This window comes from Lates calcarifer, unplaced genomic scaffold (genome assembly GCF_001640805.2).
Source record: "Lates calcarifer isolate ASB-BC8 unplaced genomic scaffold, TLL_Latcal_v3 _unitig_1631_quiver_445, whole genome shotgun sequence".
Lineage (NCBI taxonomy): Eukaryota > Metazoa > Chordata > Actinopteri > Centropomidae > Lates > Lates calcarifer.
Window position 1 is genome coordinate 47,956 of NW_026115660.1, and position 22,743 is coordinate 70,698.

At 41.8% G+C, this 22,743-nt stretch overlaps 2 protein-coding genes across 2 annotated transcripts in view; one reads left to right on the forward strand and one right to left on the reverse strand.

Annotated features, from left to right (window-relative positions):
* The window catches only part of LOC108889745 (dedicator of cytokinesis protein 3-like), a 144,103-nt gene that overhangs the window by 33,990 nt on the left and 87,370 nt on the right, over positions 1-22,743 (reverse strand). Inside the window, 5 exon segments of the mRNA XM_051067373.1 lie at positions 13-94; positions 6,369-6,523; positions 6,648-6,689; positions 10,220-10,304; positions 12,222-12,370. Of these exon segments, the coding sequence (XP_050923330.1) occupies positions 13-94; positions 6,369-6,523; positions 6,648-6,689; positions 10,220-10,304; positions 12,222-12,370 (513 nt within the window).
* The window catches only part of dynlrb1 (dynein, light chain, roadblock-type 1), a 231,357-nt gene that overhangs the window by 12,868 nt on the left and 195,746 nt on the right, over positions 1-22,743 (forward strand). The window lies entirely within an intron of this gene.

The window sequence follows — 22,743 nt, forward strand, 5'->3', positions numbered from 1 at the left end:
TGTGTGTGTTACCGTGAAGAGTGCACACAGCCTGTCCACCTTCTCTGGATTCCTCGGCCCTCCGTTTTTGTTCAGTCTCACCATGAACTTCTCACTGTAAAACACAATCAGAACAACAGCTGTCTGAAACTGGAGACAAAGGTTTAAGGCCACATGTCCTCTAACCAGGTGCCTTTGACCACAGAGAGGTTTTTACTGTGTTACTGTCTTACTCCTAGAGATCAAGCTTCTTCTTTCTGGTCCAACATCCAGTTTTTATGTCCCCAGTTCATAATCACCAGGGCAGTTTCTGACTTTCTAACTTACATTTCTGATTAGAGGTACAGTCAGTGTTTAAGCCAAACATCATCACGTCAGTCTTAGAAATGGCTGTGATCTCATCAGCGTACCCCACTCAGGCTGACTCCAAGGTTAAGAAACTCTGTCATAACCACTCGCAATTTACCCTGCTGCCCTCACTGAGTCTCCTTGGGGGGATTTCTGAAAGAGATAAAATTCTTTCAGATTTCTCCTCATGCTTCCTCTCTTCTCCCCCTGGAGAACTGGCAGTGAGGAAACTCTAAAGCAGCATGTCTCAGCCTTTTTCGCTTCAGGGAACAGCAGAGTATTGTCTGCTGGTGTCAGCGACTCTGTTCTTTAACCCATATTTATCCAGGAGAATGTGACTAAGCTGACATGCTTTTATTCAATAATGCCGTGCTTGACATTAACACAGTTAAGCCTCAGATGCATTGTGCTCCAATCATAAGTGACTCTGAAAAGAGTGTGTGGCGCACACTAATCCACTGACATTTATATCATATTATATTACTGACACCAGGCTTTGAGGAAGATGCACCTGAAAACAGACAGTGTTGTTTTCCACCTGTGCTCACTAAATAAACGTAGAACCCATTCATCTCCCATAAGTTACAGTTTGTAACAGAAGGAGAAGTTGACACAGGATTTAGTGTGAGTGACTGTTCCAGAGCGTCACATGACCCAAACACTAACACACAGTTCTGTGTTCTCTGAAGTCAATAAAGTTATTCAAAGAAAAGATCCAACTAACCGTCAGTGAAGGAAATCTCTCTCTCTTTCTGTATTTGTTGACTCCTCAGTTAAGTTCTTGATATTTGTCCTTGACAGACTCTCTTTAAAGAGAATGTGCTCAGTCATGAAATCTGTAACATCCCATCAATTTTAAATGAATTTCCTGTATTACTGAATTGGGGGCATTGAGATAAACAGTTGGTAGAGTTAATTCTCCAGTCAGTGCCATTAGACCACCACAGAAGAAGAGGAAACACATGAGATGACATCATTAAAAGAGCTCCAGTCAAACCTCAAGTGAAAACAACAATGTGGAAAATATGACGGCATCTGAGGATCTTTCACTTACACAGTTACCTTACAGTTGTACTGCGTACATGACAGCAAGCAACTACAGCCATGACTCAGCTTGATGTGAAAATGTTGCTGTAACAGGTTTGGTAAAGACACAACCTGTCGTCTTCCTGCTCACTTTAAGTTCAGGTCTCTAATGCTCACCTGTAGAAACTCTCTGAGTCTTCTCGCTCTCTACCATGAAGATAATGAAGGACAACTAGTCTTACCATCACTGTAAGGCAGGAAATCTTAAACTATCTCTTCTTAGAGCTAACTGATTCGCTCTTTCTCTGTGTCATTTCATCCTTCACTCTTTATTTCTCTCTAAAGAAAATTAAAAACTAATGATCCAGTTGTTGGAACATGAGAGTTGAGGCTCTAATTCTTTGTCTTGTTCTTGATCTACTGTAGCCTGGACTTGGACAGGACCTGTACTGTCCTCCAGATATCTGCCAGCTCCTCTGCTTTTATGAACCATTAATTAGAAGTGAGTCAGTGGTTGATATCAAATGGTCTGATTCATTTATTCATTTGTACAAAAATAACAAGTGTTTGAACATTATTGCTTCAGGTTCATTCATCAGATTTGTCGATGAGGAAATTACTGTTGTTTGTTGTTGTAGGAAATGTACTGACTGGCTGAGTATTTCAAAGCATCCTGTCTATAATAACATTTCATCATCAATCAGTCACTGGCTTTATCGTGTCTATCATTTCCAAACAACTAGAATTTTTCACATTCTTGTCTCATCAGTGCAGGATTGAATTCCACATACATTTTCTGCATCTCATTATAGAAAAACAGCTCTCCACACAGGCTCATTCAGCTTACAGTGCCCGACAATAAAAACCAACTCTCAGGTTATTGTTAGTGTCCCTGCAAACAGCAGCAGCAGCGTGGAGCGACAAATCCCTCCAACACAAACTATGTCTGACTCTCTTTAAAGTAAACAGTTTATTCTAATCCCCTGGAGATAACACGGACTAAACAAATACAACAAAAGAGAATAAATACATATTTCTCCACAAACAGAAAGAAAGTGTCAGTGTGTGTGTGTGTAGAATGGAGACTAGTGGAGTTTAGTGGTTTTGACATTTAGATGTATCTCCGGTTTCATTGCTATTATTGGTTGTCTTTTTTTCTTGCCCTCATTTCATAAGGTTTACTCAAACTGAAACTACATACACCTACACACAACTACACAAAATACATGCACACACATGCTAACTAATGTCATTTGCCTTCTGTGGGAGCAGGCACAACTGTACAAACACACACACACACAGACACGCAGAGTTGAATTATTAACACTATTTTATGCCTACATCAATATGAGAGAGGCAACACAAACAACGCAGATACAATCAGAAAACGTCCTGCTTGATCCAAATGTGTTCAAACACACACATGCACAGATTCTAGTGTGTATGCATGGATACACATGTGCACATGTAGACACACTAACATACTGTAGACAGATGTATGCATGGATGCACTCGGTCACGTGCACACATGCTGTACACCAACAGGCGCACACACACTTTTATGGAAATGCATAGGAACCAATCATTTCCCCTCTGTTGCCATTCATCTTTTTAATGCACCACATCTGCAGCAGAGGAAAAACAGCAGACGCTGACAGTCAGTGTGACCAGGCGCCTTTCAACCTTATTTATCCAGAGGAATTTGTCTAAACACGTTATTAAAATTCACACATGGGGGCTGACCAGACCAACAACAAGCTTCCACTATCAGCCGCAGAGCAGATTCACTGCATGGAGCATTCTGGGTTTTAGTTAAGAGGAGAGAGGAGATGGATTATTCACTTCCCACACCGCAACGGGATTCACACCTGCAACCCTGCTGTCTACAGTACAACTGATGTTGGCTGTCATTAATATCCATCACGCTCCCCCTCACCCTCCCTCATCACCTCAGGCCTCAGACTCGGAAAGATCGACATCAACAAGTTTGATTCCTGGCTGAAATTTCAGGACATTTCTCTGATATATTCCCCAACAAACTTTAAACATACATTAGTGCTTTACCAAAAAGGACTGTCTGAAAAAATGTAATAACTTACATTATGTTTTTACTGACTGTACCCTCGTATCATTTCTAAACTAGAACTACCACCTGATGGTTGTGTGCCTCTGATAAACAGTCAAGTTTCAGGAAACATGGTCACAATCTCCCTCTCTGTTCCCGACAATCTAAATTTAATTAGCACATCCTTCAGTCCAAGTGAACCTTTGTGCCACATTTGAAGAAATCCCTTCAGGACGTCACTGAGATTTCACCTTCATGAGAATAGGATGGACGAGCTGAAAATAAAATGCCTCCAGCACAGAGACAGTCATTACCAGCGTCTGTATGTGATACACTGACTGGATAAAGTTCCACTCAAAAGTTTGCTTCTACATAAACACATGACACAGGTGTTAGTTCTATCACATTCACTAGAGTGAAGCTGGTTCAATTTAACCTTGATTCAACACTTAATGGCTGATTTCATTGTATTACATTACAGCCAATGATGCTGCACAAACACATAGATTTCTCCACCTGACGTCACCTCAGTGATCAGTGTAAAATCATGTAAGACGTTTTTGTGGAGCAGAAAAGTACAAAAGCCAAAGAGAGGGTTTGTATTTCTCTGATGAGAACAAAATCAGGGTGAGAGGATGAGACAGGGTAATGACTCAGTGAGAACAGGCTCCTGTGAGTCACACCTGTAGAGATGAGCTTTTAAAGCCAGTGACAGAACGAGGAGAGTGCTCTGCTGCCATGAGAGGAAAGGTCTTTACTACTCGGAAGCTTGAAAGGAAAGTTAAGTCCTGTTGGAGCAGAAACCAGATGTAGGCAGGGGACATTATATTTCATGTAATGTCTTAATCATTGCAAGTCTTTGCTGTAATGTGTAAATCTTTATACTAGTAACAAAGCTCAGAAGTCATGACACTTCATCAGCTTTTAAAGGAGCAAATAGCTGCTTATCTATATCCAGCAGATGGAGAGAAATCTTTATTTGGAATCGTGTTTGTGTTGAAACTGAGTCCAGTGTTCCCTCTCCTTTAGCTCTGTTTTTATCTCTACCACCTCCTGAGGGAAATGTCTGTGTCCTGTGCTGCTAAATGCTGCACTGAGTTCACCAGCTGCTGTTTGCTGCTGAGCAGGTAGTGGACAGTGACTTTTACAGCGTTTTCTGCTTCAGCTGCCTGCTGCGGCCGAAAATGGCGCTATGAGAGCAGAGTGAACCAGAGCAGGGTCCTGGGTCCTGACAGATAAACAATGAGCTCTCTATAAAGCTCTGTAAAGCCGAGTAGAGCTGCAGATTCAGCTTCAGAGGAACTTCAACTAGATTCATCACTATGAGCAACACTTTTCACACCGTCACACTGATTTCACATTCTCATTTCATACACTGTTATCATAAAAACACTGATTATAGCTGCTTTAAAGTATTGCTTCACCTGCATGAACAAACACAAAGAAACTTCAGTCTGCCTGTAGCGACAGACGAGAGAGACACAAACACACATTGGAGTTTTTCTAGTTGCACAAATTATTCTCTGAGGCAGAGGGCGAGTTAAATCTTAATGGTGGGAGGATTTTTGGAAAGTTACTGTTACTTCTCTCCTCTCCTCTCCTCTCCTCTCCTCTCCTCTCCTCTCCTCCTCTCCTCTCCTCCTCTCCTCCTCTCCTCTCCTCTCCTCTCCTCCTCTCCTCTCCTCTCCTCCTCTCCTCCTCCTCCTCTCCTCTCCTCTCCTCTCCTCTCCGTCATCTGAGCATCTCAGAGGAGCACGTCTTGTCATTAGACTCTAATGCTGAGTCAGACTACACACTGAAAACATGCTGCCAAGGTCAAATGTATTTGTGGGGTGGGGTGTGTGTTTGTGTTTATGTGTGTGTGTGTTTTATGAGAAGACTGAGCCTCTGGCTGGTTTGCAATAAAGAGACCGAGAGAAACAAAATGCAAAATGAACAAAAAGATGAGGGAGTGTTTGTTGAGCTCCTCTCTGTTTCCTGTAGGGACCAATTTCCTCTCCCTCCCTCTCTCTCACTCACACACACACACACACACACACACACACACACACACACACACACACACACACACACACACTTACACAAAAGACAAGTTCTCCTTTCTGCTAAACATCAACATTTGCATATAATAATCTCATTGACCCTAAACTGAACTGCACTATGCCACATATTTATAACCCCAACACACACACATTCACACACTCACACACACACACACACACAGTGGGCCTACATCAACCTCATTACTGACATTAGCAATTCTGTATTAGTTGGAACTGCGATCACTCCACTAATGCATAATTGATGGGCCTTCATTATGGTGTGTGTGTGTGTGTGTGTGTGTGTGTGTGTGTGTGGTGGTCATGTATTATTCACAGCAGCTCTGTGTGGCCACTGTTTGTTTCACATTATGAAGTTAATATGTGTCATGTATGAGGGACTGAGAGAGATGTTTTAACTGTGCTGTGTTTATCTGGTTTAGGTTTTATTCATCATACACACAAAATATTATTTACTACCTGATCATGTGATTTCAGCTCAGTCAAAGTCTTGTTCAGGTGTGATTTGACTGTGAAAACTGTTTCCTAACTTTAAACTTGATGCAGTGAATCACAGCCGTGCACACACTGATTCATGCTCTGCCTCACAGCAGGAAAACCTGAAGTTCAAAATACCTGATAATGTAACAACCTTTTGACACATGTCAGTGTGAGGCACGGCGCTCAGTCAGCCCTGATAGTGATCTCAAAGTGAGAACCATTTTCTATAAATGCATATTTGCGGGGTTCCTCATTGACTCTTCCTGGTCTCTGTGTTTCTCCAGTTTCACTCAGATTTTGAGTCTTTTGCAGTAAATGACGACAAAACCTGCTGTTGAACAGTGAATGTGTTGATGTGTGTGTGTGTGTGTCACCATGTTTCAGCTGGCAGTTTTGTGTGTGTTTTCTACCTGATAGTCTTTCCCTCTCTCAGGTCGTACAGAGAGAAGAATATGTCTGTGTCCTCTCCTATGCTGTTGTAGGTGAAGCTCTTCAGGTTGACCAGTAGGTGGTGTGGTACTGGAACTCTACACGGCTCCCCATGTCGCTGCCGCGAACTGTCACCCTGGAAATCCACGACAAAAACAGACCTTATGGGAACACTGATCATAACTGCACAGCAATAAATATCATCATACATACCCAGACACTGAAGGAAAGGTTGAGAAGCATCAGTAAGAAACAGTTACCTGTGTGGTGCTCTGCTGCACACTGTGTCTGCTGGAGAGATGCTGTGGACAGAAAGACACAAAACAAATCTGGGGTTAATAATCATGTATCTCCTCTCTTCACATCTCTTCTCCTTGTTTCCTCTCCTTGCCTCCTGTCCTCTTTCCTCTTTTCTTCTCCTTGTTTATTCCTTTTCCCTGGGTTCCATTTTTCTCCTCATTTCCTTTCCTCTCCTCTCCTAGCCTCATCTCCTTGTTTCCTCTCCTCCTCTTATCTTTTCCAGCTCTGTTATTCTGTTCTGCTCCATTGTATTCCACTCTGTTCCCCTCATTCTCTCCCACAGATGATGAAAACGCTTAAACGCCCCAGAGACTCATTACTCTGACTTGTCTCTCTAAATCTCTTGAGTGGCTGTGTGAGACGAGAGGGAGCGAGAAGTGAAAACCTGTTTGATGAATTGAAGTAATGACTGTCAAATGCAAGCCATCTGCAAATATTCCAACCTGAGCAGAAAATTAACACCAGCCAGCAGCCACTTTCTCCTCGTCTTCTTAACACTGACTTTTTACCAGGTAACCAATCAGAGAAGTTTCTCTGCTTCAGCTGGTGAAAGAAAAATTCAATCTGAAGGAACCGGCTCAGGAAAATACAACACACATTTGCATGTTATGGACATTATATTATGGATTCATTTTTAATATGTTAATAATCATTGCACACTCTATTACTATTTTAGATAGTTATTATACAGTATTTTTCTCTCTATATTTGGTTAAACGTTTGAATAAAGATAACAAAGATATTCAGTTTAATGTTATATCTGACAAAACATTTGTTATTTCTACTTGAAAAGGCTAAAATGATTCATTGATTATGATCATCTATCCAACACACTGATAGATGATCAGCAGTACTGTATGATGTTGTACAGTTGGTTTATATTGACAGTCGACTGTTCTTGCTGTTGTGTTCGTTTAGTTCAGTTGTGTTTTGATTCTGCTGCTGCTGCAGTGATGTAAATTTGCCACAGGGATCAATAAAGTTTAATTTGATTTTATCCTGTGTTTTCTTCATCTTGACCTTTCCCTGGTCAAATTTAACTGATGCTGGTTCAGGGAAAACGTGTCATCTCCATTTCTAAAAATAAACGTCGACAGATGCATTTAGGGAACGCTCAGAATGATCATTATCTGTCTCTTGTCTGTGTAACTTTGCGTTGTTTGTTTTTGTTCTTCATTCTCTAGTCTGATGTAACTGAAAATATTAACATTACACTCGACAGATGTTTGTAATATTTATTTTGTCTTCCTGCAGGTTTGCTGTTCCCCATCCTCCGTCCTAACTTCTACAAACTTTACCACTTGATCTCTCTGTCTCTCTTTCTTCCTCCTTCTCTCCACATCAGTCTCTAGGCAACAGAACAAAGAGGGAATCACCACGACTACAGTGTTTGACTGGTACAGCTCAGCTATTTAAAGCAGGACTGATGTAAGACACAGAACATCAAGTATTTCTAAGACCATGAACAACCAAGAATACTCCTCACGTTGCAGCAGCTCACACCGACATTAAGTAGCTCCAGGTTTTTTCTGTTTAATATTACATCCCTCTGAATCCATAACACAGACGCATGTAGAACAACATATTGGTTATATTTCTCATACCCCCTGTGACATCAGCTGTAAGAGATAAGATACACCTCAGTGACATGAAGATGAAAGGAAATCCTGAGCCTCTGACACTGACTCTTTTCAGGTCATTGCTGAGCAGCGTAGTAACTCAAACATCAGACACAGTTACACAGATATACTCCCAGTTACACATGGTTAAAAAGAATGCAGTTTAACCCAACAGTGCTCCTTCATGAAGGTTATAAAGTTCAGTTTTTGTTGAAACTGCTTTGGGAAAGTGTTGATTGAAGTGTAGGATCGTGTAGTTTGTGCAGCTGATGAACTGTACTGAACTGAGGTGGACAAAACTGGATATTGTAACCTTTGTGAAGGTTGCTTTTATTGCAGGACTGTTGTTTTAGAACGCATTAGTTTCATCTCGGTGTACCTAATAAACTCACAACTTTATATGGTTGTGAGCAAAATTATTAAGGGGTCATAAATCTTTCAGGAGGAGGATTGTAATTTCACAGTTACTGGTTCAGATAACGTTTACATCAGCTGATACTGTGTGTGGGTTGATTTGTGAGACTTTTAAAGTTCCCTGATGGATCCACCAGGAGAGGACTGTGGAAAACAAACTGAGGCTCAGTCAGCCTGGCATATGATCTGTAATAAAGGGCTATTCTGTATAAACAATGGCTACAGTACTTGCACCTTTTAATGTGCTGCAGAGTTCATTTTAAATGGATAAAATTGACTAAGTGAAAACATGTTTTTAGAAATGTTTTGCCTGAGATTTCTCATTTCCATAAGTAATCAGACAGTTTAGTTTAGACTGTGGCCAGGTGCACCCTGTTTGCTTTAATTATCCTTCCAACACGACAGAGTCTGAGAGGATCTGCAGGGAAAAATGGGATCAACTGCCCAAATCCAGCTGTTCAAAGCTTGTCGAGTTGCTTGAGGTTAAATCAGACTTGCAGGTTGTTAACAGGAGAAATGAGGGGACGACCAGCAGGAGAGCGAATCAAAACACACCAACAGGCGCCTGATTCACAACAACAACAACAACAACAACAAATCCTCTCCTGGTTATAACTCTATATTATACATCTATTTCTCCATTTCTTTTTATTGTCATAAAAGCAGGACACCCAGGAGCACTGGGTTACATGTTTACTGCATAGTTTAAGATTAGACTTAGATCTGAAGAAAGGAGGCTGTTGATCTGTACCAATCACTCCATGATTACCTCACCAGCTGCTGAGGCGTCTGGCTTTCAAAGCTCAGCATCCAGCCTGCTCTCTGATCTGAAACTAAAGCTCCCCACCAACTCTAATTTCAAGACATTCCCAAATCCAACCCTCAATCACCAACGTCCAACCACCACAGCTGAGTGTTAGACTCAGTGCAAATACAGTGGGACAGTGACATTACTATCTACATTTAAAAAACACCACTTTATCTTTCATTGTTGTTGTTATGACCCATTTACATCTCTGTTATCTCAGTTGACTCGACACAGTTTTTGCTTTCATGTCCTGATATTTTCTGGAGAGAAACTGGCTGGGTTCACTGTTCAATACAGAACTGATTCCAAACAGTTTTGTCCTGATCAATTATTTGCACTCAAACACAAACTTGTGACGGTTCACAGAAACTGGAGTTATCCTTTAAACCTGTGGAAGTGGAACCATCTGCTGGAACCCATCTCTAATCAGAATGAAACAAGACTTTCTTCATCCTTTCTCTTTAATAGTGCACATCCTTCTGAATGGATATTCAAATTAGTCTTCGTGAGGTGTTTGTGTTTATCTTGTGCTGCACTCATAATAGAGATGTAAGATTACTGGGTATTTCTACATATTCTTACCTCAGCTAGAATTACTTGGTGCTCCACTGTTCCACTGTTATCTACGACCCAGGTGTGTGAATAGCTGAGATTTCCTGAACAAAATGAAGATGAATTGACCGTTGCCTACCATTTTATAGAGATCGGAGACGCTTATCTGCTCCTCATCCACCATCTCAAACTCTTTCCTTGGCACCAAGTCCAGACCCAGGTGTCTGAGAGAGAGAGAGAGAGAGAGAGAGAGAGAGAGAGAGAGAGAGAGAGAGAGAGAGAGAGAGAGAGAGAGAGAGAGAGAGAGAGAGAGAGAGAGAGAGAGAGAGAGAGAACAACATCAGTGTATTTTATATAACCTCCACACAAACCTTGTTTGCCATTTCTGATATGGATACAGAAACCTACACCCACACACACACACACACACACACACACACACACACACACACACACACACACACAGTATATTAAAGTCATTTTAGATGTGGCCTGCAGTGATATTGTTCCTCAGGATCACTTTGTGTTCCCGTCTCAACAACCACATCGTTCACCTAAAGGCCACTGACCTTGGTCTTCAACACTCGGAGCAGAATATTCCTAAAACAAGTCAAATGGTTCCTTAAACTGTGAATGAGACACTAAATGCCTCTGACTGTTGAAGGGACACAGGAGGGAGGGCAGATTCTGTTTAACCAAAGATCCAGAGGAAGCTCATTCCCCAGCAGATAAACTTTAAGAGCTGAGAGCTCAGAGTCTCGGCCATTACGTTTTATTTGTGACCATCTTTTCAGACAATGTCAGCAAACCTCTGAGGTATCAAAGTGTTGCTTCCTGATGAAATAAAACCAATAACTGATTTTCTAAACAGCTTGACTATTTTACTGACTGACTAACGAGAGTAATTAACTCTACAGTCTTCAGTTTTCATTTTGTCTGAAGGAACGAGCAGAACAAATGGAAACAACCTGAAATCAGGTGTCTCTGAGAGGATGCAATGGAGCTTGTTTTCCCATCATGCAACCTTTCAGCATGAACTAGCTTTCAGGCTGTAAACTGATGTTGCTGCCCGGCCTGTTGCTGGTTTTCTGTCTGACACATCACTTCTCTCAGCAGCTGGGGACTGGGCTGAGATGACTGTATGAAACTATTTGTGTTCACTCTGTTGGTTTTCAGTCTGACACCAATATCTTCATCTGACATTACTGCATTAATTATAACCATGAGCAGGTAATTCCTACGTGTGTCAAAAAATCTGAACTCGCTTCAATAATTACTGCAGCAACAGTAAGGACTAAAATTATGTTCAGTGTCTGTAATATTGATGTTCCTGGGTCCAACTAAAAACTGAAATTACCCCACAGTATGCAAATATTCTAACAGTAACAGTGATAATCTTCCTCCTGCTCCTCCTCCACATCACCTCAGAGTCTGTCTCGTCCCCACAGACGCAGAGAGGAGCTTTAAATAACCCGTGATACAGTCCTGGTCTGCCCAGCCTTCAGTTCTCCAGTATTAATAACTCAATCCCAACTCAGCCGACCACTTCTCTCCATTTCATCTGTTTTCTATCAGCCTTTCAACAAGCTCCCATGAGCCTTTTCAGCCACTGGTGTACGGCTTCATCCACCTGCCTCCAATCACACTTTTATTTGCCCTGTGTCGGTGTCTGAGGGGCACATTGATCCGCTGTCTGTAGCACTGATTTAGAGGGCAGGACATCCTCAAACATCAACACATCTATGCATAGGATATTTGTGGTTTTCATACTTCAAGTCAATAAAATGAATGACTTGAACACATATCAAACTTTTTAAAACTATGTCACAGCCTGTTTCTCTCATTTTCAGGTCTTTCATTCATCACCATTGGAATCTAAATATGGTATTTGTGTTTAGGGGGAAAATAATCATCTAAATAACATTACAAATTGGTGTGATGCTGATATTTAGTAGATCTATTGTCACAGTAACTAATATGTTACCAGCTACAAAAGGCAGAGTGCAGCACACACCTGCCACTAACCTGAGTCCCTGTCAGACAAGGCACGTTAGCTAGTTAACTTATAATCTTAACTTTGCAGTGTGTGTAAGAGTGTGTATAAAGCCTGTATATGTGTGAATGTGTGTGTGTATTCTCACTCGTTGCCCCAGTCCAGTCTGACGGTGATGTGTCTTTTGACGTCTCGGCTCTGGTCCTGCGTCAGGTGACCAGACAGGAGCTGCCTCCTCAGGTCGATCAGCTCCATCATCACGTGGCGAACCTTGTAGAACAGATCCACCTTGTGTTTCTGATGAACAGAGAGGGAGGGGTGGGGGGTGGGGGGGTTACATCGATCTGTTCCTGGACACCCAGACTCATATTGTCCAACTCACAAACAAGCTGAGTAAGCTGTCATTCTGTGGCAGCAACAAGGGCACCGGCACTCAAACAACAGCTCACAGAGGAACACAGTTAAGGTGAATCTTCATTGTTTGCCAGCTTTCTCCTGTTTAGCCTCACAGAGAGAGCTGGAGCCTATGCCAGCATGTGTTGGCTGGGACGAAGAGAAACACTATCACAGTTTATCACAGAGCTTATATCAACATTCACTGTGTCCAATCCACCTTTAGGATAAGAAGGCTTGGTGGGGGAATCAAACCGTCAACCCACGTGCTATGAGCTACACATTTTATAAACTTAGTGATTAACTGAAAAAATAATCGACTGAAAATAATCATTAGTTGTGGCCTTAATCACATCTTTTTCTGAACATATAAACATGATACTAATACTCAGCATCTTTAGATGAAGCTTGATGTTTCAGTGTGTCTGGTTCCACAGGCTTCTCTGAAAACGAAGGCAGCATTAGACTGTGTAATGGGTCTGTAGTTTGGTGTTTCAGCTGCGACAGGACAGCAACTGCATTAACACGTGACCACACACACACACACACACACACAACACAGAATATACCTCCCCCTATAGCTTGCTCTATTATTAGCTCTCTAATTTACCCTACAGACTTTCAACAGCAGGCAGTGGGGTTAAATGTCCATTCAGTTCTTGGCAGGACAGCTAGATACACAGAAATTACTGCACACAGAGAGGCGAGTGCTATGGACACACACACTGAACACACCGATCTGTCAGTGTGTGTCTGTACATTGGGTATCTCCAATATAAAGAAGACCCCTGTGCATCAGAACCATTATGTAACTGTGGCTGCAGTGGAGGTGGAGCTGTTTTTGGGAACCTCAGCTGGGAAACAACAACATCAGAGTTTGGTGAACGTATCTGAAACAGCTCTGATATCGACCGGCGACCTGCCCGGGAGGTGTCTCTGCTGTTCTCCCAGTGCATGCTGGGACAGAACACGGGGTACCGAGATTAGATGGAAAAACAGGGTCTCCTCAACCCTTCAACATATTTCTTGGGACGTGCAGACGGCAGGTAACAGCCTGGCTCAGCCTTACTCCAGGTTTCTTACCTTCAGCTGTCCAATAAACAACACATTGTGTTTTAATGGTTTTCATGTGCAGCTGTCTGCTTGTTTACTGCTTGTTTCTACACTCTTGGTTAAACTCACATGAGGAAGAAGCTGAATACGATTTGTTGGACTTTCCCTAACTTCAGTTACTTTACCTTAAAGTAAGCAGGACTGTCTGTACACATTAACTCAAACTGCTGTGATGGGTGCATCTGTATGCTGCATGCAGTTTATAACAGCATATTTAAAACACTGGCTCCCTGTTACAAGAGGTGTTTAAATATCATAATACACCTCTGAAGCAAAGTGTCCACAGGGAAGCCTTTTACACAGCACTGGCATCTATATCTCAGTACTTCCTCTTGGGAACCCTGTTGCAGCCGTCCTGATGCTGCTGATGATTAGCATGTTTTTAGCACTCAGCACAGGGAGCAATCAAGGTTAAAAATACTACAACTTTTAGCCAAAGTGTGCCATATTTCCAACAGATTTCCAGTAGTTGCTTAGCAACAACAAGTGTCCTGAACAGCAGTTCCCTCAGCATCTGTTTAGCATTTGTTTTTAAGGAGATGCCCAGTGGACTCAGAAGCTAATGCTCTTTGATACACACTCTGTGAGAGTCCATATTAAAATTCTGCATGAACATGTAGTTATTAACGATGCAGGAAAATCTAAAAGCACACTTTAATTATTTTCACCAATAACACATTCATTGGTTCTAACGAATTCATTCTTTCATCTAATAAAGGTGAAAAACAAGAGAAGTGCCAGCGAAGTGATGAATAAACAAAACAAACCAACAAAGGCTTCGTCTGAAAACAACTGAGAGAAGTAAGAGAAAACCTGAATAACTGATTTCACTGATTAAATGAATACACATATGATTATTTAAATCATAAACCATTCATTTGTCTTCAGTGAACTCAAAGAAGATGAATGAATGAATATGAAGTAAAATATCAAACAGTAACTCGTCAGTGTCCGACACAGAAAACTAAAAAACAACTGAAGTCATGGCTCAGAGAGCAGCAGGACCGTCGTGTTGTTCGTACAATCACACACCATTCAATCATACTGTCCAGTATCCAGGCATGGGACAGTTCACACTGAGCATCAGTCAGTCAGTCGTTTTCATTTTATTCCTCAAATCAAACAGTTTACATTTTGTAGAAAAGGATAATTAACATCAGCCAAACTCAGGATCAATCTGTACAGAAAACATCCTTAGATCAGTGTATTTTCATCAAATGTCTGTGTTACATTGATTTTTTATTATCACTCCGTCTCAGCCCGTCCACTTTATCTTGTTTCAGCTGTGTGTTTTAATATGGTGCATTCCCCACAGACTTTGGTTCATTCATTGGGCTAATATATAAACGCTCATATATAACCATTTACAGCATAAATGGTTACACTCTGAGGGCTTCCTGAGGGAGCTCCTCAATCAAAGCAGCAGCACAGGAGTCAGCAGTAAAGCCCAGAACCACGCAGACACATCACTGGGATACGAGACACACAAAACACACACTCCTCTTATTTACAGCAGCAGGCTGAGAGAGAGGAAGTGTACCCGGAGCAAGGTTCACAAACACATTTACACCAGAGAGCTGCCCGGCGCTCTCTGCCTATTGTCAGCCACTGGAGCCGCCGGGGGAAACTGTGAAGTATGTGCTTGGCTCAAGTTCACCTCAATAGAGGAAGAGAGCTTGTGTGTCATTTTACCTTAGTGCTACAGAAACACAAAGGAAAAGAGATGGCAGTACAGCTGCACTTTCCTGGACACACCAGAGTAATAAGAACTAGATAAGTGCATAAACAGCACAGGATTATTTGTTTACTTATTTTTAATTTCTGCAGCAGGACTGGGGGCTGTAATATGAGCTGGAAAACATAGTTGTGACCTGTAGCATCAACTTTAGCAAACCCCTTTATTAAACTGCTCTGTCCCCTCAGTTACTAATCAACAACAACACTTACACAAACAGAGAGAAGCTGAACAGCCACTCACTCACAGGAACTGCTGACTCAGTCGGTCCTGTATAAAAGTCATTTTTCGTTGAGGTGAAGCAGACAATCTGCAGAGCTGCATGTAAACATAATGTGTGAGGCACAGCAAACTCTCATATTCAATTCACAGCCATAAATGGAATCTGAGCTTTTCCAGGCTGGATTATCAATCAAGTGAAGCTGGTATCTAGTTTTAAATCCATGTCAATTCATATTGTTGTATTGTATTAAAATGGTGCATGTGAACCAAACTGCCTCAGACCACTACCTCAACTGACTCAGGAAAACCCTGGTAAATAATCTTTCAATACAGGAATATATATGTATTCTACAATGTTCACTGCACGTGAAGGAAACAGATGAGAAGAGTATGACAAGTCAGCAGGGACCAGACAATACTGCCCCAGGCCCTCCTAACAGGTTAATGAGGCCCTGCTGCCACTGATGGAAATCAAACTTTTTCCAGGAAATTGGAAAGTTTCAGGACATTTGAGTGAGTTCTAATTGCAAAACCAGCTAGCAAGCTTTCAGAGCTTTTGACATCATGTCATACAAAATGACTGCTGGTGTGACATGTGATGAACCGATGAACCAGCACTGCCATCGAGCAGACTCACAGCTGCAGGTCTGTCAGTTTGAATTGTTCAGAACAGACACACAGATGACTTCAAATGTCTTTTCTGCATGAAATAAAAGCATGAGGGCTGGTTCTGATGCAGTGAAAGTACTTAACAGCTAATCTTCCACTGGACTAAAAACTGCTTCAAAACCAGAACTGCAGATTTTTACAGGACATCTGGCCATCTCCGTCAGTGGGTGGATGTGCTTTGACCTTTGACCCTCTTCTGAGTCAATCGACCAGACTTGCAACAGGTGCACCAGCTGGCACAACAGGAGGGAACCGGTCTCCTCTCCACCTCTAGCTGGCACTCAAAATACGCCCACCCACACCACAAATACAGATACATGGTGCTTTGAAATCAAACTGCCCAATCCGTCTGTCTCTAGGAGGAAACACAGTCTCACAGGTATGCCTCAACTCCAAAGGTTTTTTTCAGCTGCAGAGTAGAAATCTCTTTTGTGTGGACTATTTGTAGATTTATTCTCCCTCCCACCTCTCTCCCTCCCTAACTGCCTCCTCTGCCTCTTTCCCCAGCTGGAGTGAGTAATCACACCTTCACATCCTGCGGGAACGAATACACAAACACACACATTAACACCGTTTAACACATCTTTACCACTTCAGCACTATAAACACCAGTCGAGCAAATCTCAGATAATGATGCTATTTGGAGAAGCCATTCTGTTTCATTGGATCTGGCATTCGCACCATCTTGATACCAGCTAAGCAAAACACTGTGGTACATACACAACATTACAGCAGAGCTGCATCTTTGCCACACAAAAGAAAAGTGCAGAGCCGAACACTAAGAGAAAGAAAACAACTACTCATGTTTAGCCTTACAAGGCAGCTTCCGGCAGGGCTGCAGCGCTTACTGCTGTCGACTAAATCAAATATTTACTTTCCTCTTTATTGCTGCATTGGCCTTTTGCTTTTCAGAGTTAGAGGGACATAATATGAAGATCTTAATCACTCTGACAGCTCACAAACTAGAAAGGCCCACTATAATGTCTCCCCCTCCATTAACAAACACCCCCACGTTTTCTACCAGAGCATAAAACTACATCAGTGGTTTTTCGAGCTGTGGGTCAGGGACCAAAGGTGGGTCTCCAGAGGGTAAGAGACTGTCACAGCTTGGCATTAATATATAACAGGATTTTATTGGTTCTGACAGCTCTAATGTCTAATGGGACATTTGCAACACCTCTGTTCCATTAGCAACATCCTGCTCCATTTTCACACCTGATAAATGAGAAAAGCGAAAAGTATGTTTCGAGGTTTCATGGTTTCACTTGGGGTCTGAAGTGTCTGGGTGAGTAACTGACGAGGTTTAAATGTTGGATCAGCATATTATACTTCAAAATGATGCAGTTTCATTTTGAGTTTAAAAAACAGCGAAACTCCACTAACTGATCAAAATACCGTCGCTAACCACAGGATAATGCTACGTCACAAAGCAAAAGTCTCAAACTGGTTTCATGAACCGTGGCGAGGAATGTTTCCAACCTCTGCTGGAATCCATGCCATGGAAGGAACAACCCAGTACAAGTACAGTGGTCCTAATAAAGTGCATGGTGAGTGTATCCAACAATGTAATGTAACAATCACCAATTCATTAGCTTTAAGCATTAAAGCATCAAATATTCTTCACAGAAAAGTGTTTGATTCCAGTTACAGTTCACAGAGACACTTCATCAGGGCAGGTAGTTATTCAGCTGTACTACAGGTCTCAGGCTGCTGCCTCCTAGTACTGGACAGTAACTCACTCTGACAAGTTAGACTGCAAATTTAATAAGGTAATCTGTAATGTGTAACTGATTACTTTTGGGATGTTACCACGTTGACGCCTGCTAATAGGATGTGAGTCAGCCTGGCACCTCCCAAATCAGAGGGGACTCTCACAACACCTCTGATCCATTAGCAAACGTCCTGCTTCATTTTCATGGCTGTCAGACTGGCTGCTGCGTTACTGAAAACAAAAGCACTGAGGGAAATCACCAGGGACCACAAACAAAGAGCCTCTGAATTCCTTTTTGGTCTCCACTACTCAACTGTTATTGTAACATGTCGCCACTCCTTTCTTAGGATAAAACTGTACAATGCATCTTTCAGTTTAAATCATAAACCTAGAACAGAGAGATCCATCTGTACCGAGTGAAACTAAATGTATGAAACATACAAACACAGAGTTCTTTGACCAGATAAAACATACGCACCATCATCTCCATCTTTTTCTATCTGCTGTTATTGAGTGAGACATGGTTCAGGTGAAGGTTCTGATTGTGAATAGATGCAATTTGTACTTCAAATGGACAATACAACATTTTACTTTCTTTACTGTGGTGTCTGTAGTGTGACTTCTGACTGTGATGTGTGCAGTAACATTGCCTCCCAGAATTTTCCAGGAACTGGGGTAAACTCTGCAAACAGTTACTGGAGACACTGAACAGAGGTTCAATGGTTCAGAACAGAGCTGGATCACTTACTAACAAGTAACATGCAGGCTTCACAGTAACGATCAATGATCTCTGGGGCTGTATGGGAGTGTGTGACCCTGGCAACATCAACACAATAAAATAAATGTCCTTCACTGAAATTTAAAAACCTCTGTGCTAATGTGCTGAGACACCAGCAGGTCCAAGCTGTCGAAGGGTTTATAAAGACAGCCCTCTCTGGCAGGAGGTTGGCACCACACAGCATGCATTATGTGTTGTGTGTGTGTGTGTTGTGTGCTCATTACTCTGTCCTGAATCCTCCTCTAACCTTGTGTGAACACACACATGCACGCACACACACACTCAGAGCTAAAGGCAGGATGTGATGCCAGCCTGTGTCCCATGCTGTGTGAAGATCAGGAGGTGGACAGAGGAAGGACAGTGTCCACTCTGACTGTAAGACACATTTATAGCACCTGGTAACACATGTTGTTATGAAAGTGAAAAAGTGAAAAAGTGAAAAAGTGAAAAAGTGAAAAAGTACACTCAGCTGTCAGTTTATTGGGAATAAATGCAGTTTAATACAGCAGTCCTGTAATAAACCGGAGGCTGTAGTTTTAACAAACACTGAACATTCTAACCTTCATGAAGGAGGATTTACTGCAGGACTGATGCATTGTCTGTTTGGATCCACAGACCTTGGGAAAATAAATTAGATGGAATCATATCTAATGTTAATCTAGATCTAGTCATTATAATCTGCTTGCATTGCTTCACACAGTTATTGTGCTTTTGTATGTAATTTGTTCTATGTAATGTAATGTAATGTCTTTTTTCTGGACCCTGAGGCTGTGAAGTTCTGATATTTCTGCCAGCGCAGAGGGGAGGGCTCCGGGTTTGGAAGGACATCTCCCTTCATATTATTAATGGGAAAAAACACATGGCATTGAATGACAATATTCTGCATGAACACACATTTTGGAAGGACAACCTCCACGTACAGATTCACGATGCAGAAACAGACTCTTTGGAACAGCAAGCTTCCCTCACAGCACTGAAAGGGACATTTTGGAAGGAGCTCACCGTCTCAGAGAGGTCAAAGGTGATGATGTCCCAGAGGCAAATTATACTTCCTCACACTGAACCGCTTAAAAACGAAATAAAAAAGAGGCTGGAATGCCGGGGCTCCATAATCATTAACAGTCCAACACACTTCTTCCTTTACATTTTAGACTCACTGATTATATGTGAAACTTTAAAAGATCAAAACAAATGATTCTGTTTTTTATGTGCATGTTTTTATTTTACATTATGTCTTTGCTGTGACTCAGTGAAAATGTATAGAAACTTGACTGCTGGGAGAATCCACCACAACACTTCACTGTAGATTTAGTTGTGCATTCTGTTCCAGGTCCAAATGAACTTACTAAATATCTCCAAAATCCAATTTCTAAAAACATTTCAGTGTATAAACTATGAAGAGATAAATGATCTGCACCTCAGGAGGACAGAAATGTCTCGAGGTTCTCTTGAATGAAAAGTTTCCTACATCACATGTGATGTCAATTCAACATTTCTATTAAAAAAGTTGACTAGACTAATTAATTACACTTTAAATACAACTAGAAAACACTTACTATGATCTACTGGTCTCTGTCCCATAAAAAGACATAACCAGGGTGATAGCAGCACTGTTGGAAGTTCAGTCTCTGAACTGGATAAAACTCGACTTCACTACATGTCATATGAATTTCAGGGATGGAAAATAAATCCAGGGAGCTGAGGAGACTTAAACTGAACAACTGAACAATATCAAGACTCTGTGGTCTTTAATGAAGAGGAGTAAAATAAGACACTGCCGAGCGTCATGGAGGATTATGAGTAACTTCTGTCATAAGCTCAAACAACTCAAATAACTGAGCTATAATGAAACAAACATCAGTAGATATGAAGCTTTTCAAAGGCTCTCCAATGATGTAATAAAAAACCAACAAGACAGCTACTGTATGCCAACAATGGCCTCGTCACCATGGCAACGATGGGTGAGTCACCGTGGTAAATATATGACACTGCACATATCAAAGCCTATAGATCCTGGACACACACAGACAGACATGATAACACACAGCTGACACACACAAGTACGGACAAACACACACTTTCACTCTGTAGACAACTCTCTCTCTCTCACACACACACACACAGAGCTCTATTTCGAAACAGACACACACTTGATGTCCAAACGTAGGAGATGACTGTAGCTACTTACAGGTGTGATCGGATGATAAATCCACTCGTGTCTCTCCTCGCCTTTCTCCTTGCTCTTTCTGTTTCTCTGATTCTAACGCTGGCAAACCGCTAAACAGCGATCCAAACCGGCAGACGAGGAGAAAATCACAGCCTGTCAAACGACTTGAGATCCACTCACAATGTACTGTGGCAACACTACCTCTCTCTCTCCTCTCTCTCTCTCTCTGCTTGTGTGACTACATGTGTGCACCTAAGCTTTATTCTGCTTCTTCCTCTCCTCCTCTGACCTGCTCTCAGTCTCCATCTTTCTCATCTTTCTTTATCTCTCTTCTCACCTCTCTCTCTCTCAGCCTCCCACCCACCCACGGGCCAGTCTGCAGTATTGAGCTCTCTCCACTTTTTGCAATGTTGGAGAGACGAGTGCAGAAAGCTGAGAAAAGACACAGCGAGGTGTGTACGCTATAGACGGTGATATACAGTGCACTTGATGATAAAATGACAGAGTTTATATCCTGAGGCTGTCGCCTGCAGAGAGCCTTGAAATAAAATGTGTAGTGTTTGTGTGAAAGAGAGAGGGAGAGATGAAAAGGCAGAGAGATGGAGGGATGGATGGAGGGAGAGCAAACAGTGTGTCATTCCCTCAGGGCAAAGAAATAACACCTCACATCACCTCGTTAATTGTAGCAGCACCACACTTGGACCAACAGTGAAAGTTTGACAGTGACAGAACTAAACCTGATCATCTGTTGCTGGGATACAGAACTTTCTAAACAGACAAAGAAATGAGGGAACAGATGAAGACCAGTGTTTGGCTGCTGAGTATCTAAAAAAAAACAAAATAAATCAGTGTGGTGACTGTATACAGTAGATGTTTAATTAAAGTTACTTAAAGATAATTAAGAAAAGTTATGATAAACCTGAAACTGAACACTCAACCTGTAAAAACAGAATCAGGACATCAACAAAAAGACTGGAAACAAAATTCCCTAAACTCTTTCAGAGTTTCCCTGCTTAGTGTTTGCTTGCTGAGCTGTGGTGGAGGGAGAGTAACAGAGATAAATTAGTGCTTAAAAGACTGTAACTTTGGAGGACATCAGTTTGAGTTGTTTAGCACAGACTGCTGAAGCCTCATATTAGGCTGAAATTAACTGTGGGATGTATTTCTGCAGAGTGAGGACTGGATTTTGGTCCTCATCACTTACACTGTCAGCAGCAGGAGGGAGAAGTCTTCACACACAGTATGAACAGGAGGAGCAAGAACAACTGTTTCATTACACATATGTGCACTTGGCTACTGTTATAAAACACAATGCAGACGTAATTAAAAACAAAAAATACCTGAGAGCAGCACACGAGGGAAAAGTTTAATCACTCCCAGTGTGTGCACTGCAAACACTTTATTACATTTCTTTGATTATATGTCAACTTAATGCACAAAGAAAAATCTGTTCTAGTAGATATTCTTCAGAGTAGGGATTAAACAGGTGACCTGCTGAGGAGCTGACAGACTGGGCTGAGATACAGGAAGTTTTTTTATTTTACAAAGTGTAGTACACTCTCTTCACCAGCAGCTGCTTCAACAGACCAGAACACAACACAGCCACAAGATATTTGACATGTGAGCAAAACCTACAGCCAGAACCTGAGTCATGTAGCCAAGACATGACGAACTGAAACTGAACATAAGTCAACAAAGCAGGTGGAACAAGGCGCGGAGAGTAAACGTGAAAAACAGAGGATGCACTGAGTCATACAGGTGAGGTATGACTCTCCAAGGTCGGTAGCTTGCTCCCATGACAGTCTGTTAGCTAAATCCTGGTTAGCTCCAAAGTCTCCAGGCAACAAAGCTATTCAAGTTTTTTCTGGCAGTTTACTTTATT